Source organism: Gambusia affinis, linkage group LG02 (assembly GCF_019740435.1).
Source record: "Gambusia affinis linkage group LG02, SWU_Gaff_1.0, whole genome shotgun sequence".
Classification (NCBI taxonomy): Eukaryota; Metazoa; Chordata; class Actinopteri; order Cyprinodontiformes; family Poeciliidae; genus Gambusia; species Gambusia affinis.
The window spans coordinates 17,535,991-17,553,044 of record NC_057869.1 but is presented as its reverse complement, the minus strand read 5'-3'; the positions used below and the strand labels follow the sequence as shown (position 1 = coordinate 17,553,044).

Here is a 17,054-nt window from a genome sequence, read left to right as displayed (position 1 = left end):
CGAAAACGGATGGAAAAACTGTGAGGACCTGTTTTGCAGATAATTATCAGCATTTCGCATATGGCAATGATCAGGCTGATTCCAAGCCAAGACTTGGACACTTTGCCAATTCAGGAAAGAGCCCAGCAGGAGGTTACTTTCAATATTACCTGTTGTAATCAAAAATGCATTGCCTGCTATCAGTTTCTTCTCCCAAAGAGCTCTCAACCATAAAATTAAATTTTGTATAATTAGGACTGCAGAAATGCTGATGGATCCAAAACAAAACACAGAAACACCAGTTTTGTGTAGGATTTTGGCAGCTTTTCTGCCTATCTGGTCTATTTGCGGTTTCTACTCGGCATGCACCCTTTATGACCACGCTCCGCTGACAGCTGCCCCGATGTCAATACGAACGCCTGTCAGGAGAGATTATACATCACATGAATCGAGGCAGATAATGAGCAAGAGGGAAGGGCACTTTTTAACACCCCCTCGGGTGCTACACATGACACCAGCCAAGCTAATTAAGCAGATGCCATAATGCAGTAATCAGGAACACAGGAGAGGTTGGAGAATTCGCCAACTTTAGTCATAACAGCGCAACATTTGCTGCTCAGGAACTTCTCAACCAACACTAGCAGATGGGAATGCCAAACTGCAGTGGATGTGTATTTATGTGCGTGAGCACGCAGGTGTGCTCCATGTTTTCTAATTTCTCATGCACTTTGTGAATTATGTGCACACAGACTTGTTATATTTTATGGACAGACAGACACCCAGAGTATAAGCAATATAAAAATCAATGCTCTGAGTTCTCATCAACATAAAGCTGAGGACAGTGTTACCTGGTGAGGTTTTTCCTCATTATTTTTCAGCGAAATGAGCAATCAGGCATATTGCATGAAGCCTGATTGTTTCCCTCTGTAAATCAGGAATTGCAATTAAAATGTTCTCTTATGTGGTATAATTGATGTCGGCCTAATCCTTTATTTGCACACCTGCCAGTGAGTCTGAATTTTTAATGAATTTCTAATTAATGCTCTTTGCACACCTCATTTATGTGTTAGCGAATTATATTGCTGTTCTGTGTCCTGCTGCTAGTAGAGCGCCTGCAGGATGTCGCACCTGGTTTGAAACATAACATTTTTCTGCTTTCTCCAAAAAGAAAAAGCCAAAGAAAGTACAGTGTTTAATAACAGATGAATGAAAAAGGATATTAAACATTTTAAAGGCGGTGTCCATACATTCAAATCCACATTTATTTATAAATTATTTTATAAATTATGTGAAACTAAGTTCACAAACTAAATGATTGAGGCTCTCATTTGAAAGGCAAATGATTTGTGATTTGATATACAGAAATCAATGTGTCAAGGTGAAGATATGAGGCCTTATAAGGGATATGATCTCAGTTCACAGGATTAAAGAAATAAACAAATGTTTGTATGGAAAAGGCAGCTTGTAATGTAAACAACTTTAAGTAGTAAAGGCAGAAAAAAGCAGGATATTTAACAATACCTGTTTTTATGGGACTGAGCAGATAAACTCTGGTCCTTTAATTAAATTTACATGAAATGAATTAACTGACCATGAGTTTTCAGCACAAGTCTGACCTTTACCCTGAGATCTGCATGACAAGGACTGTCAGACTATCTGAAGGGAATCTTTTAACTGCATTTAGTCTCTTTTTGACCTTCATGTAGAACATTGGATCCTGATTTTTAGGGTCTGGACCACCTTGTGGGTGGCTTAATACCAAACCGTGGGGCTTTATATGATTTCCAGGAGTGAACCTCAATTAATGTGGTAGAGTATAGTAGATGTAAACACTAGTCAACACCAATAAAAAATCTGTATTGGTTGAGGCTGCTCATTATATTATGCTTTAATTGGCTTGTTACAATGTTCCCCTTTGTCAGCCAGTGCTCTCTGAGGTCACAAGACTGTTGGTGGAAAAGTTGAGGATTTTTGGAGCCAGTGGTGAAAATAACGTTTGAGCTCTGGAAATTTGTAAAGCTGAGTGAGCTTAATTTCTACCAGTGCCCATCCAGACTGTTACAGCACATACTCAATATGAACAGCAACAAGATTGTTCTTTCTTCTTTCTAAATATTGCGGGTTTTCACACTGTAAAAACCTTGCAAAGATTTTACTCAATAGATGTATTACTCATGCTAATGGCTTTGTTTCCTATTTGGCTGTTACGCGTCATGCTTGTTTTTCTATGCAATGTGCAATAATGCATTAATGTAACTGCACGACCCAGTAAGAAAACTCATTCTATTATCAGTGGGAAACCCTGCAACAAAATGTGCACATAGTTATTTAATGTATGACGATCAGCTGGTATAACAAAAAAACCTGAAAGCTAACAGGTCATTCAAGGCAAGTTCAGTTTGTTTATTAAGTACCTGCCTTGATTAAAATTTCTGTGAATCTCTGGGATATTTTATGTTTAATATGTAACTATATATATTTTTCCAAAAATGCTAACGGCCTTCCAACAAATTAATCAAATTGCATTCAACAAATGCAAGTTTAAACTACAGAAAAAGGTAGTGACTACATCCTACCTTAAGTTGTAGGTTAAATGTTAGGTTCACTTAGCTGATTGCATCATGTTAGCATTAGCTTTGCAAGGTTTTTTCAGTCAAGTTTAACTGATACAACTATGTATAATGTGCAAACTTAGTGAAGTGGATTATCTTTAAATGGATCATATGATTATTTGACAGTGCATTGGTTCCTGATGCGTTTCTCAGACATAACCTCATCTGATAAACAGACGGTGTCATGCATCTCTATTAAGAGAGTCTTCTGGGAAAAGGACTTTTTAAATACAGCTCTGCGCTTTTGCTCATGATGAGTTTGAGTGAGCTCTAACTCAATGAGCGTTTATTTTCCCCCCTCTAATTTATTTGCTGTTGCATTTCATTTCCAGGCCAATTCACCCTGATAATCAGATGGCAATTAGTGAAGCATGAATCACAGAGAAGCTGCTCAGCTTATCTCACTTCCCGACACCTGCATGCTCACAACAACACAGTTTGGAGAATCATTCTTTTATTCCAAATAAAATCGTACTTACTTCATTTTAAACAACATTTCCAATTCCATCAGAAGTTTGCAAAATGTAATAAAACCTTTAATGCATCATGAGAGATGTTCAAATATATCTATCTCTTGCAAGGCTTTTATAACATTGTCATTCTTTGATATTTGATTATATCAGTACATGGGCAACTTCCCTCAACAACTTTGGTTTCAGTGGGAGGAAAAAAAAACTCACTATGAACATTTAGGAATCTTTAATTCACACTAGTAATAAAATTGCATTACATTTCATAAAATAAATGTTCCAGTTTATATATACAGAGAAAACAGACTGTACATACCCTCCAGTGAACCATTTCTAAAAGAAAACAGAAAACCTTAAGCAAATTTCACAAAACATACAAGCAATACAGTGCTCAGCTTAGCAGGCACAACTGTACATCAAAATTTGTAACTGCTCAGTGTTGGGGGGTGTGGGGTGTTGTGGAAGGGGCAAAAAGTTGAACATTTACAACAAAGTCCTTGTGGTAGGGGAAGGGGAGGAGCTGATAAAGAGGATTTAAAAAGTATTGCAGGCAAGCAGACAGACGCTTGTCTTTTTCCAAGTGCAGCAGAACATCCATCTTGTGTGTAAAGTGTGGAGCTGATTGTTGCTGCCATGAACTATTGAACCTGCGTCTCAAAGCTGCCGTTCAGCTGGCCCTCCTCATAGTCCATTTGACACAAAATCATGTTGTTTTTTAGGAAAAACTTGTCCCCCACGCAAAACCTGTTAGAAGACAGAAACAGGAGGTTATGAATACAACTGCTGCTGGTGTCATGAGATAAGTCAGGCTTGAAGGGTAGCATTTGAGTTAGATTGGTAATGATGATTTTTGTTTGATTAGATGCATTCAGATGGAGATGTTTTTCATCAAGCACACCAGGACCTGTTAGGGGCCAGTTTGATGGTCATCGTAAATGTGGGCCTTCAAATAAAATGAGATTATAAACCAATCCAGTTTGAAAGCAAACAGACAGGAGAACTGGCACCCGATGAAAAGCAGGTCAACTCTTTTGGTCAAACGGTAACGTTGCTGCGGGAGTCTGCGAGGAAACCCTGCCACGGGGTGAGCTTTTTCAGAGTCAGTTTGGCTGCAGTGTTCAAAATCATTTTTCCTCAAAAGTCAGAGTCAATTGAAGAGGGAAAATAACACACAGCAGCCTGTCCCACTGATGTTCCCTCTCTGCGCTGCTGTTTGTTTGCGTGACACTTTGGAAACAGCTCCATAATGTGCCTGAAAGGGAGCGGAGATAAGAACATAGCTGAAAATAGCTTGGCCTCAGTAATATGCCAGGCTGGTAACACGGTAAATAAAGCTGGTAACAGTCACAGCCATGGCAATGCTGTGCCAGATGAGCCCTGGCTTCATATATCTGCCAGCTGAGAAGAGAGACTGGAGTCATAATTCCCTTACAGCAGGTGTTCACTATGGTAACTGAATCTGGCCTGCAGAAGGTTAATGGGCTTGTGCTGTGTGGAGGAACAGGGTCGCGGCACTCGCGACAAGCATGCAAAGGATGCTCCACTCTCATACTGCCACCATTACTGACAATATATTAATGGGGAAAGGCAATATTAGGGTATGTCATATTCCATGTACATCATACCATAGGCTTTGTGCTCATTCCAATTTTTCATATTGGTCGATGTCCACCTGAAAATACCGTGTTACACCTGCGCTCAATATTTTCTCCTTTTATGTTCCTTTCCATAGCATCTGAACTTTACGCATAAGAACAAGAGCTAATTTTACATCCCGCTGGCTTGAAAGATTTACATATCGAGCCACAAATGGGGACAGACTGCTGGCAGCATGTTATAGTGAAAATAATTAGCAGGGTATTACAAATGCACAACATAATGAGACAACCAAAATTTATCTGTTTTCTAGATTTACAAGCTACCTGATGTAATGCAATTGAACAAACAAAAAAACATGTACAAGAAATCCTTTGCTTTCTGCACAACACATCCTAAAATATAAGATGTGAGCCTTTTTCCTACTCCATTCATGGTTTGTTTAAAATGCATTGTCGTTGCAGGTATGATTCCAGTTCTTACCTCTGGTTACAAAGCTGACAGGCAAAACAGTCCAAATGGTAAACATTATCTCTGGCTCTCATCACCATTTCAAAGGCTGGGATCAGTTTACTGCAGGCTGCACAGTTCCCTGTTGTACCAAAGAGCCTGAAAGACAGACAGAGAGAAGAGACAGAGAGATTAACATACTTTCCTTTTAAACTTCATGCCGTGAAATGCAAACAAATGTGCAGCATAACAACTGCAAAGAAAAGGAGAAAATATGATATGATGTAGCATAGAGAATGCACAAAATGCCTGTTTCTTGGCATCCTATCAGTAGTTTGGTTACAATTACAACAAAAGGATGTGTATATCTGACTATAGATCAAATGTTTTGGTTATCTTTAGAGAAAAGCTGAAATTGTTGAAAACACATTTCAAACAATCTAACTTTTCAGTTTCTAACCTAACGCAGGCTTCAACACAAAGGCAAACTGCAGAATGTGGTCATTCATTTCCAGAGGTTTTCTGCTGCTCAACCCATTCTCCTAGTCTCCATATTTCCTTTGCTGTTAGTCGTGAAGAGTTACCTGAATTTTTATAAGTGAAAATAACTAAATGAAATCTCACATAAGTCTATTTTAGGCTTATTAGATTGGAGCCAAATGATAAAGGTCATAAACATGAACAGAAGACATTCTTCTTTCTTAAAAGGAAAGGGGGGGTAAAAATCTCAAATGCTATTCCCAGACAGATTTACATTTTCCTTTTTCCATGCGCCTGCCCTTATGTTTAATTTGGAGATTTTGGAGCCCAGATAGATTTATATATTCTGCAGCAGGAGAAGGTCCGCTTCACAGCTTTGCAAGAGAGCTTAAGAACAACTGCAGATCGTTGTTCCAGCAGTATGTTAAACACTCCTCCTCAAACTTGTAAGGCTCAGACAGATGAGTCAGTATGTTGATATTCGGCCTAGTTTATGCTTGTCCCATTCAGTTTCTTTCACCTTGTTAGGGAAAATGTATATCCAGCAGCTCTGCTTCTAATTAGGGGCCACTGCCCCAGAGGAGCAACAGAGACCGAAACAGAGGGAGAAAGGTTGTTATGTTCCATGAGAGGGATTCACAGGGTGTTAAACTGAGACATTGTTACATTTGGTTATTCCTTCAGTGAAACCCCCCCCCTCCTCAGTGTTCTCATACAGTAGGCATCTGCCACCCACAGGCTGCTCTGAAACACAAAGAATGTGTTTTTCTTCTGTGAGACACAAAGACTTCTGCTTAGTCAGCCGTCTACAGAAATTCTCAGCATTCAGTATTGATCCAAAAACCCAACATTTTCCCCCAAATTTCAGTGTTACAAAAGTTGACTTATGATGATATTCCAACAATTTACGAGAGGAATATATCAAAACATTCACAGCGGGAACCAGATGTTGATATAACCTGTATAAAAAAGGCGTCAACGTTTATTTTCCTCACTGACGTTAAATCACATGAAACCTTTTCCTGTATCACATCAGTCAAGTTTGCAAAACTTATTTCCAATTGCTTATTGCCAGAATAATGACAAATTATTTTATTATTTTACATTCCTCAAATTCAGAAGCCTACATCAATTTTCTTGATGTTTGACGGAATTACCTTTAAACTGTGTGACTTTGGTAGAACATTTTGGTGTTTTTCCACAATCATCCCACCACAGTTTGCTGGAATGTTGGGCCATTCCTCCGGAAAAAACTAGAAGAGTCAGATTTGTTGGAAGTCTTGCTCTAACACATATTCTTTTGAGGCTATGCAAAAAAATAAAATCCCATGGCACTTTGATAAGGTCTTTGTCTTGGCCACTCTAAAATATTGACTTTATTGTCCTCCAAGCATTTTGTAACTAGCTTTTCCGATTAGGCTTACCGTGTATATGGATGACTCATGAGGTCCCAGTCTGTAGCTTCACTCATGTCTTACGTTGTTGTTTTGTTCTTTTAGCATTGTGTGGTGCCACGTGTTTTTGTACACCAGCGCACCAGTTCCCCCTCAACAACTATATGAAATCATCTCTGGACTTTTCAAAACATTTAAGACACAGGTATGAAGATTTCTGACTTGGAAAAAAAAGTAATAAAATGTATTGGGGAAAAAAAACAACCCTCAATCATTTAACATGCAGCGAGGAGAAATTATTTTGTTCACTGTAACTTGCCTAAAAAATGTAGAGGTTAAAGAAAAACAGGACAAAACGAATGACTTTTAATAAAGTGCACTCACCACACAAAGACACACAATAGCACTTTTTTTTTCTGTGTTTGTTGTAAATTTTCCACTCGACAGAGATAAAACTCACAATTACTTTGTTTATTGAAAGTGTTCCAGCAAGGTGAACAAGCTGAGTCTCATGAGTCAGCAAACAATTGCACAGTTTGAAGTTGCTGGGGCAGTTAAAATAAGAAGTGGACAGCAGTTGTTTGATGGTACAAAACTGGACAAGACTTAATCTATAAACTTTAATGTATGGGGAAAAAAATAACTCGGTGTTCTTCAATATAAAAATAACGGTTAAAATATCTAACAAATTGCAACGTAATAAATTGTAAAAAGCTACATTTTTAAAGTTGGTGAAGTATTTTGTGTTGGAACATCTTGGATCAAGGGAATGAGCAATTCTCTAATAAGTATTGCACATCATTGTAATTTCTTAAAACATGAATAAATTCCCAAAAAATCTAAGACCCATCAAGTAATTTGAAGCACTGCTGTTAAATTCTTTCATTATACGTACTTCAATTGCATCTTTACTGAGTGACGCTGCTGCTAGTTGTATCTACGATTTACCTCCAGTCTGATGGCTTGACTGTACAGAGCTGGACAACTAGTGATGGTGATGTATTTTTATTTCCCTCAGGGGAAAAGGGCTCTAGGAGAACCTGGAGAGTTTGGGTCAGTTACACAGACTGCTATGCAGACACCTATTATACCCAGACAGATTATTATGACCTGTCTCTATCACAACCTGCTGGGTTGCAGACATGGTGTTCACTTGATACATATGACTTGTGAAAACCCCTGATGGGAAAGTCTAGCTTGCTGAAGTTATACCTCCATACATAGCACTAAGCCACAGATTTGGGGTAATTGTCACCTTGCAGTTTCTACAATCATTCAGCACAGTGTTTTTTTTTTTGTTTTTTTTTTGTTGGCTTTATTCAACATTGTTTTGGAGCTCAGTACAGGAGCATAAACACATACACTGCAAAACTGTGCGGACTTTGCATGTCCACAGTTATTTTGATTCCAACACATTTTTAATAAAAAATATTTGAAGTTTAGATCCTTGATAGTAATCCAGAACTTTGAATGGAGCCCCATCACTGTGCAGCAGAAAAAAAACGTCCACTGTTTTATGCAAATTGGATTGCCTGATGTTTGATTTCAAGTTGCAAGTGAAAAATTTGACTCAGATGGTTCAAAACGTAAGAACTTAAGCAGCTCTTTAGTTAACACTGTAGGTGTATGGGTTATCATGTGGCATCAATGTACGTGCCAATTGAGCTCTCTGTGCTAACAGAAGATTACAGCCTGAGGAAACTGTTCAAACAGAACAAGCTCCTCTACTGCTGCTCCTTTGGTAAGAACAATAAACAGCCAGAAAACACAACCAATGCAGTAATCTCATGAGTAACAGCTGAGGGGGCGCTGCATTTGGTCTGCCATGACTGTGACACAACAAATGATATTGATTTAAAGCTAAGAAAACACTACGTCTTACCACGCAAATGAAAAAAAAGGGGAAGAAACAGAAACAGAAGCTACATCCAGCCTTTTTAGAGTCACTGTGCTGTATCTGTGGACTGATTCGGTATATTTGTATTTTATCTTGAACTCTGAGAACAAATCTGCAAAATTCTGCTTTTGCATTTGCAATTCAGAAAATGGCCCAGCTCGGATTCCTACTCTAGATTGTTTTATTTCTGCTTCCAACGTATCAGCTTTTCACATTGACAGCTAATTTGCTGCCTGATGTATCATAGTCCTTGACAGATACCACTACAAACCATAAAATTTATATATATAGTTTTTCTACATTTATTTGACTTTTGCCTACTGCTTTGATCTATTTAATCAAATGTATTAAATTGAACATTTAATGCATTTCTAAGTGGAAAACGCACACAATACAGGCCTTCACAAAAGTTAATAGAAAAAATAAAATGTTGAAGAACTTGGCTGATTTGATTAGATTTAGATTAAATAAATACAGTATGTCCATAAATCTTTTTAAAACCCCAACATGCTACATAAAAAGAGCACCTTTCAAAGAATTTAGACAGTAAATTGCTTTTGAAAAACAACTCATTTCATTTGAGAAATTAATTTTGAGGCCTGAATAGCCTACTTTGTGAAGAATTTTCACATATTGTCCTGAAATATGCCCTGTATTGTCAGAGTGCAGTGGCTCATGTTCTGTAATTTTTTTGGTCATTTGGATTAAATGAATAACTTTCCTCTAAATGAAAGGAGAAAAATTAACATCAGTTTTTTCAGCAAGTGTGATTTATGAAATCCTTGAAAATATTCTTCTTAGCTACGTTTAAAAACCTGACCCATGTTTGTTTTCTAATTAATGATCGCTCTTTAATAATATATATATGTTAGTTATTTTCATTAATATTTTCAGTACATTCTTTCAGTAATTTTCAATTTAAAAAAAGTTTAGGTAGACTTTTTTTTTCTGCACCTCCTCACAAGCTGAAACATTCTGAAAAGAATGTCAAAAAAGGACAGAAGTTTATTTTCAATGTATTTGTTGTAATAAGCCATTACGACTACAAACATTTTTACCGAAAGTGACAAGTTGAGTTTAATTTAATGACATAGCTTACCCTTCTCCAGGTAAAGCATAACATTAACATGCTGTGCTGCATCAGATTTGTTCTCAGAAGTTGACATTTCAAACTTCAAAGTCAAAATCATCTGTACCTATGAAGTAGTTTGATTTCACCGCCATTTTTTTTCAAATTTTTTTTTTGCCAATTTCTAGTAAATCGGAGTATTTTGAGTGTTTTTGAGTGCTGTGTCCAAAATACATGTTTTTCACTGGCTTCTGCTTAGATTATATTTTTAAGATATAAAAAAGAAAAAAAACAATTTTCTTAAAGATTTTTTTTTCTTTTTGTTAAGAAAAACAAAGAGTGCCCCTGCCCCTTTTTTTTTTTTTTAAAGTTTCTTCTTTTCAAAAATGTTTTTGTGTTAATTAAAACACAAGTATGCACCATTTAAAGTTAATTTAAACTATAATGAATACAATCAATGCAACTTAGTAAAGAACGTAATCTTATTAAAGGTTTTTGCTATATTTTTATATGCCACACTGTTGGTGTTTTCCCCTGGAAAATATGTGACCTGATCTATCAGAGTGTGTACCTGTGATATATCATCGCATGTAAATATAGTATTTTTACCATGTATTGAATAATCTTTCCTTTAATATTCTATTATATTTATTTAATATATACATTATATTATTGTCATATTTACTTAATATTTCAAATGCCATAGAACTTTGAATTATATTGGCTAATGTTTGACTAAAAAGTTACAAAAGCTATGGTAACCACCTACTTACTTGCACTTTTTACGGTTTGTATCTAATTAAAGTAACTACACAAATTCAGTCATAAACTATACAACCTTTAATGTAGTGTTTGTAGAAAATGCATGGATACATTACCCTTACCTCGTATTGCTAACAGCAGCTGGCCTGCTCAGTGAATAACATCATTTAGCAAATCTTACTGGTTTTCCATCAAAGAACTGGAACATAATGATGTTAGTTGTGACGCAACATTAAAGTAAATGGAACACAGTGACATTCACACTTTAAACGTTCTTAACGTTTCTACTTGAGATACTGTCTGTGGCAGTAAAATGAGTATTAATATCCATGTAGCACATTCTTTATTTATGTTTAAGAGACTTTACCTTGAATGATTAAATCAAACTTTATGCATACTGTTTGATTTGCAAGTGTTTTAATTAAACTTTAACTATAATTTCTTTTGGCTAAATCTTTTGGAGGATTTTGAAACATTAAATTTAAGAACGTCTATATTAGGGCTGCATGATAGAAAATTTTGTGATGCACTAACACTGGTAACTATTGCTACGACTGCATCAGTTGTGACATATGCCTGTTTTCTTCTTTCCTCCCTTTCTCATCTGTGCTATTGTGACTCTCTGACCTTTAGAAATTTGGGCAATGTTGTTTTTGTTTGGCGTGAGCATCTGTTGCCGAGAGGCTCTGTCCAAATGACTGAGCATCGCATTAGCATGAAAAATGCAAGCTTATAATTCTAGGAGTATTTTAGCCAAAATTAATTATGTACATATGAATGGATATGAATAACACACACATGTGTGTATATTGCAATGATTCTATATTTGCAATACTTTGTGCAGCCTCATAACAGGATGTGTTTGGTTCCTATTTATTTATTTTCTGTAACACATAAAAATCCACTATAGTCATTAGAAAAGGTATTGTCAAGTAACTAAATATGTAACCGTGTACTGCTGTGAAATACTGTGATGTTAGTTGGATGGCAGCACCATAAAGCAACTCTCCTTTGCCTGGTATTGAGTTATTACAACAGGTCTTCAGAGAAAAGTGTGCCTTCTTTGTTTCTTTCAACTTGCTGCTTTGCTAACTTCAAACCCTTAAAGCTACTGCAGTGTATCCGCTGCCTCTCCGCGTTGCTTCCTTCAGTTTGGGCTGCGGCTCTTGAAGTTTTCTATGTGTTCTCTGAGCTCTTTGAGATTTCCCAGACTGTGCAGGGCTTGTCAGATTTTATGAGAGGGAGAGCTGTTAATGCATGCATCGCATGCTCTGACCTTCCCCAACTGTTGTATCATTTCTAAAGTGTAAACCTTTGTCTTTTGATCTGCATCACCTCCAAAGAATAAGAGCTACTGTTTTACTTCCTAAAGTAGTAAGAAGGTTTGTACAACAGCCACACCCATATACTGTTATCATCTTTCTCCTGCTGCTCCATCTGTGTGCAGTTAACTTATGATGTTCATTATCTCGAGCACATTTTCCTCTTACAGTTAATTATAACCCACTTTGATAAGTTGATGACTATTATGTCATTTGTAGTAGGTGAAATGAAAGACTAAATTATATCAGTCCTCAAACCCTGATGATCACACAATAACTATATTGCTCTAAGACAAAGACCTAATTAATTTCTTCTTCTAGTGTCTGAGCAAGAAATTTGCCCAGCTGGATAAAAATACTTGTAGAAACAACAGAGTGAAGAATGTGTAGGTTGGAACTGAACTTTGTAGTTGCTGCAAGCACCAGCAGAGAGATGTGCAGGCATTTCTTTTGTGCATGCTGAAAAGAAAGACTCAGGAGAGAGTGAGTGCTAATGCCACTGAAGGACAATCACAGATGGAGCTCCTATAAAAATTAATGTGGGCATGGCAGGAATCCAACCCCTTAGAAATAACCAGTGTGTTTGATCCACTGCTTGTATTTAATGAAGTGCGGGAGACTAATTCAGAGCACAGATTTAACTTCATTACTGCAGGTGAGGGCAGACTTGGTCTTCTACTCAGAAAATAGGGAATGAAAAGGAAACTGGCACCAGCTGGACTCCGCATCACATACTTTCAAAATGGTCTGGTCTCTCCAACTGCCTCTTCTTTCTACGCACGGTAAGGTTTTTAATTTGCTTCATAATAGAATTCATCTGAAGCATCTCGGCCATTAAGTGTTCTGCATTTGTCGCAGGCTGAAGAGCAGGCAAGTTGGATGGATTTCATTAGACAATCTGGGGCAGCAGAGGCACACAGGAAGTTCTCTTTCTCTCCCCTCTTTCAATGTTATTCTTATTTTAGTGTTTCTAACTTTTCATTTCGCATGTCACTCTCCTTTTTTTTTTCCATCCCCTGCCTGACCTCTACATCTTACCGGTCTAATGTGCGAGAAAGCTTTTCCTTTTCCCTTCACTATGCCAGTTAGGCACTTACAGCTTCGGGGTTGGGGTTGCTGTCCTTTCAGCTGATGTATTTTACTAAGTGAAACTAAGAGCTTCATCATTTTTGCCTACTCTTGGTCATTTCCCCATTTATTACAACCTCATCTGCGCCATCTGCCCCTTCTGGGGGCAACATCAGGTCTTAGTGGACCTCTCACTGCATCTTAAAAGCATTAACTGTGGGTGGGGACTGATGGATGGTAATGGCCTATCTCAACGTAACGTCCCTAAGCGCCTCTCAAGTGGGCCACAAGCTCCTTCCAGGTCAGAAAAAGAGCTAAGATGAAAGTAAAATGTCACTGAAAACCATGGGTGAGATGGGGAAAAATCTTACTGTCTTTCTTTAATAGCGAACAAGGCATTTATTTAATAAACTTCACCAGATACAAGACCTTCAAATGAGGTTGGCTTTTACCTCCCATTCATACTGTTTTTAGTTCGATTTATCATATTCACTGCAAAGTTTTTATTTTATGTCCAGTGAACACACTCCAGAAATCAGAATACAATATAAAAGTACAAGAGCATTTTTTTCTGAAAAGCATCTATGAATTATTGCTTTCCTTGGAAAAACCTGAAAGGTATACAAGATTTCTTAGAGCGACCACTGTGTGAATATAAAAAGAGACAACAGGCTAACAAACTAGCTGACTGGCTTGACATTGTGGATACATGTGTACAAAAGCCATTCAAACTACTAGACTAAGCTCTCAAGATTTCCTGGAGTCAGAATTTGATTGGATATAATCTCATATGTTTTTAGCAGGGTTGATTTCTTCATTAACGACATGCAAGTTTAATTCCTAATTCAAAAGTTAGTCAGATTTTGTTGTATTTTGAAATCCAAAATTGTAGTGATTTTGCCCTGGAAACAATACCTGCCAGGATACAACTGGGCAAAAAACATAAATCACTAGCCTGAAATTGTATATGTACATTACAACACAATGTTAAAATGACCACCTTATCACTGTAAACTTGAGACTTCTTGGAGTTTTAATTAAAACACCAAATGACTGTCATTGGCTAGCAGTATATTTCTTTGTAAATGATTTAGTCTTTTGCTGAATTCCTTGTTTTTTCTCTCATTATGCATTTATATTTCATTGAGCTGACCACAGTTTTATGGGAATATGACTGATAAAGCCTAGAGAGTGTAAGAATGGATTTATCTTTTAGCAAAATTCATATGTGACCAAAGTTTTGAAAAATGCTGCCCTAAAACGTCAAAAACCACAGATGATACAAAAGTAAGTTATTCCAAGCTTCACAAGTGATTGCCAAAATGACTGTGGTTTGTTTTATTGTTACAGCTACAACAAAACCTCCAAGTACAATATCAGAAAACTATGAAAATGTTGTAATATTTCAGGTCAAAGTGAAGCATGTGGGTCTTGTTTTTAGATTTTTTTGTGAGCCCTAAATGAGGGCTATAAGCTCAATACTCTGCCTTTGAGACTTTTTTTTTCTTTTGAAGGAAGTAAGGAAGCAGCTCTTCATTTTTTGTTGAGTTGTATGATGAAGTTGGTTTTAAACACTGCACAGTGTGCTGGCCAAGCACCACCTTTAACTAATGGCATTTTGGCTACCCATGTACACTAGCTAACCAGTACACTAGCTAACCATTCTCTGCACAGATTCTCATTGCCACTATAGTGTTGTTTTGTCATTTTTGTTCACCTCAAATTTAGAAAATAGTCCTAACTGTACATTTACATTTCCTCTTGTGAATTAGCTCAATAGTTGCACCCATGTTATTTGCTATTTTCCTCCGAATCACCAAAGCATGTAAAGTTCAGAGTCAAAGGTGCTAGTGCAAGTCCTGCTACAGGCTTTTACAGAACTTAAAAAACCTGTAAAAACAACTCAATGGTACCTAGAGTATCATGCATACAAAGGAATAGTTGCCTTGCTTGAAATAGGCTGCTGGGATTTCCACCCTTCCTACTGTCTACACGCATATCCCAACAAATGGCTTTCAAAATTGTTTTAATGGGGATAAGAACCACAAATACAAATAATATTAAAGCGGACGAGGCTTCAGGCCGAATTTTGGTTTGAATGTGAAATCATTGAGCTTCTTAATAATCTCAAATTAGTTGTAGATCCAAAGCCAACCAGGAAACAGTACCAAGTCAAAGATAACAACCAGATAGCTGAGACAGAAATAGACAGCAGGAAAACACAGAGAGGGGGAAGACAATGCTGGCCAGGGATGTTTGGACGAGAGGGAAAAGGGGGGCACAGGGCACCGGCATCCCTAAGTCGGTCCCAGGGGGATTCCCTCTCAGATAAATGGTGGGGAATGTGACCTAACGCCCAGGAAATGGTCATGTTTAATTTAACAAGCAGATGGCAGGGGCATCAGAAGTGTGTATGTGTGTTTGGGGGGGGGAGTGGGAAGTGAAGCAACAAGCCTGCCTGGAGGATTCTCACAGCCTTCAGCCCCTCTACAACACAGAGAGCTTTCATGACAGAAAGCTTTCGCTTCATGTTCACGTAAACAACGTCAGACATGAAAACAATACCCACCAACCAAGAGATGCTTTTACAGTGCAGCTGTCGGTGGTGGCAGACAGAAACAAAAAATAAGTGATTTATTTTCCATTGCCATGTTTATTTGATCATTATTTTATTTAAAATAACTTGATTGCAGTTGTAGAATATGTCAATGTAATTGACATATAAACATAAACAGAGATTTAATGGTTTTTAATAATATTCATCACCTTTTTGTCTAATTTCTGGTCCCAATATGTTAGGGTAATGGGTTTCCCGAGTTGCATAAAACCATAGAAATCCTATAGATTCTTTAAGATATATATTCATTTATATATAAGCAAAGTGCAAATTAAAAAAAGCCTTTCTCAACAATAAATAGGAAAATCTTTATTGGTATTATAGCAGTCAAACCCTCCTAATAAATGCCGACCAGCTTTTTGCATATTTCCACTGGTACTCTGATTGATATTTGTTGGTGAGCTTTAAGGGTTTGAGTTTGGAAGGTCTTTTTGCCATCATACCTATTTTTTCATTTATTTTTTTATCAAATTCAAGTCAGGATTCTCGCTGACCCATTCCAAAACTTTAATTTAACTTCAAGTAATAAATCATGAAGGTTAAATTGATACATCACTTCAAATACAGGTGTATGAACAGTTTGGGGCTGACCTGCAACAAAACTAAATGAATAAGATTACCAATATCACTTTTTTTCCTAAATGGAGACCATAGTTCTGAAGCTTTAAAAGATTTAAAAATGTCACAGAGACTTGTAATGACACGGCCTTTTGTATTTTTGTGAGTGGAGAAAAGTGATTGTGTGTCTTTCTTGCCTCAAGTAGTCCCTGCGACAGAGGATGAGGTTGGCTTTCGTGTACAGGGTGGAGCCCACCTCCCCCAGGCGGCAGTCGCAGCAGGCACATTTGAGACAGTCTTCGTGCCAGTATTTGTCCAAGGCCTTGAGCAGGTAGCGGTCTTTAATCTTGCGATTGCAGCCAGCACACCCCTTCTGCTTCCCTTTGGGCTGGACAGAGAGCATCGGCACACCTGTAGCGATAAGGAGACAAACAGCCACGCGTGATTTACGGCCCGGGAACACGAGTGACTTTTCGTGTTCTCTTCTTTTTTTTGATAAGCCAGCTGCTTCCCGAGGCGTCTAAGCCTGGTGTTCGCGCATGGCCACGGCACACTGCCTACCTGCTTCATATGCATTAAAGAAAACACTCTTCCATGTAGATAGGCACCCAGGTCACATTGGACTACAACGCCTTGACTCACTTGTTCGCCTAAGAACACGCTGTAATACAAAAGTTACACGATCACTGGCTGTGGGCCACAGAAGAAGGGGGACGGATTTCTGTGAATAAAATACACAACGCCTGTTTAGCTTACTGTGGTATTTACAACAAGATGCGC

General features: G+C 37.6%; 1 protein-coding gene across 1 annotated transcript in view; it reads right to left on the bottom strand.

Annotated features, from left to right (window-relative positions):
• Window positions 1-3,275: 3,275 nt before the first annotated feature.
• Window positions 3,276-17,054, bottom strand: part of lmo1 (LIM domain only 1) — a 29,662-nt gene continuing 15,883 nt past the window's right edge. Inside the window, exons 2-4 of the mRNA XM_044099826.1 lie at window positions 16,472-16,685; window positions 5,141-5,266; window positions 3,276-3,805 (exon numbers count right to left, since the gene is read on the bottom strand). Coding sequence (XP_043955761.1) covers window positions 3,700-3,805; window positions 5,141-5,266; window positions 16,472-16,685 — 446 coding nt within the window. The 3' untranslated portion in view covers window positions 3,276-3,699. The remainder of the gene's footprint in view (window positions 3,806-5,140; window positions 5,267-16,471; window positions 16,686-17,054) is intronic.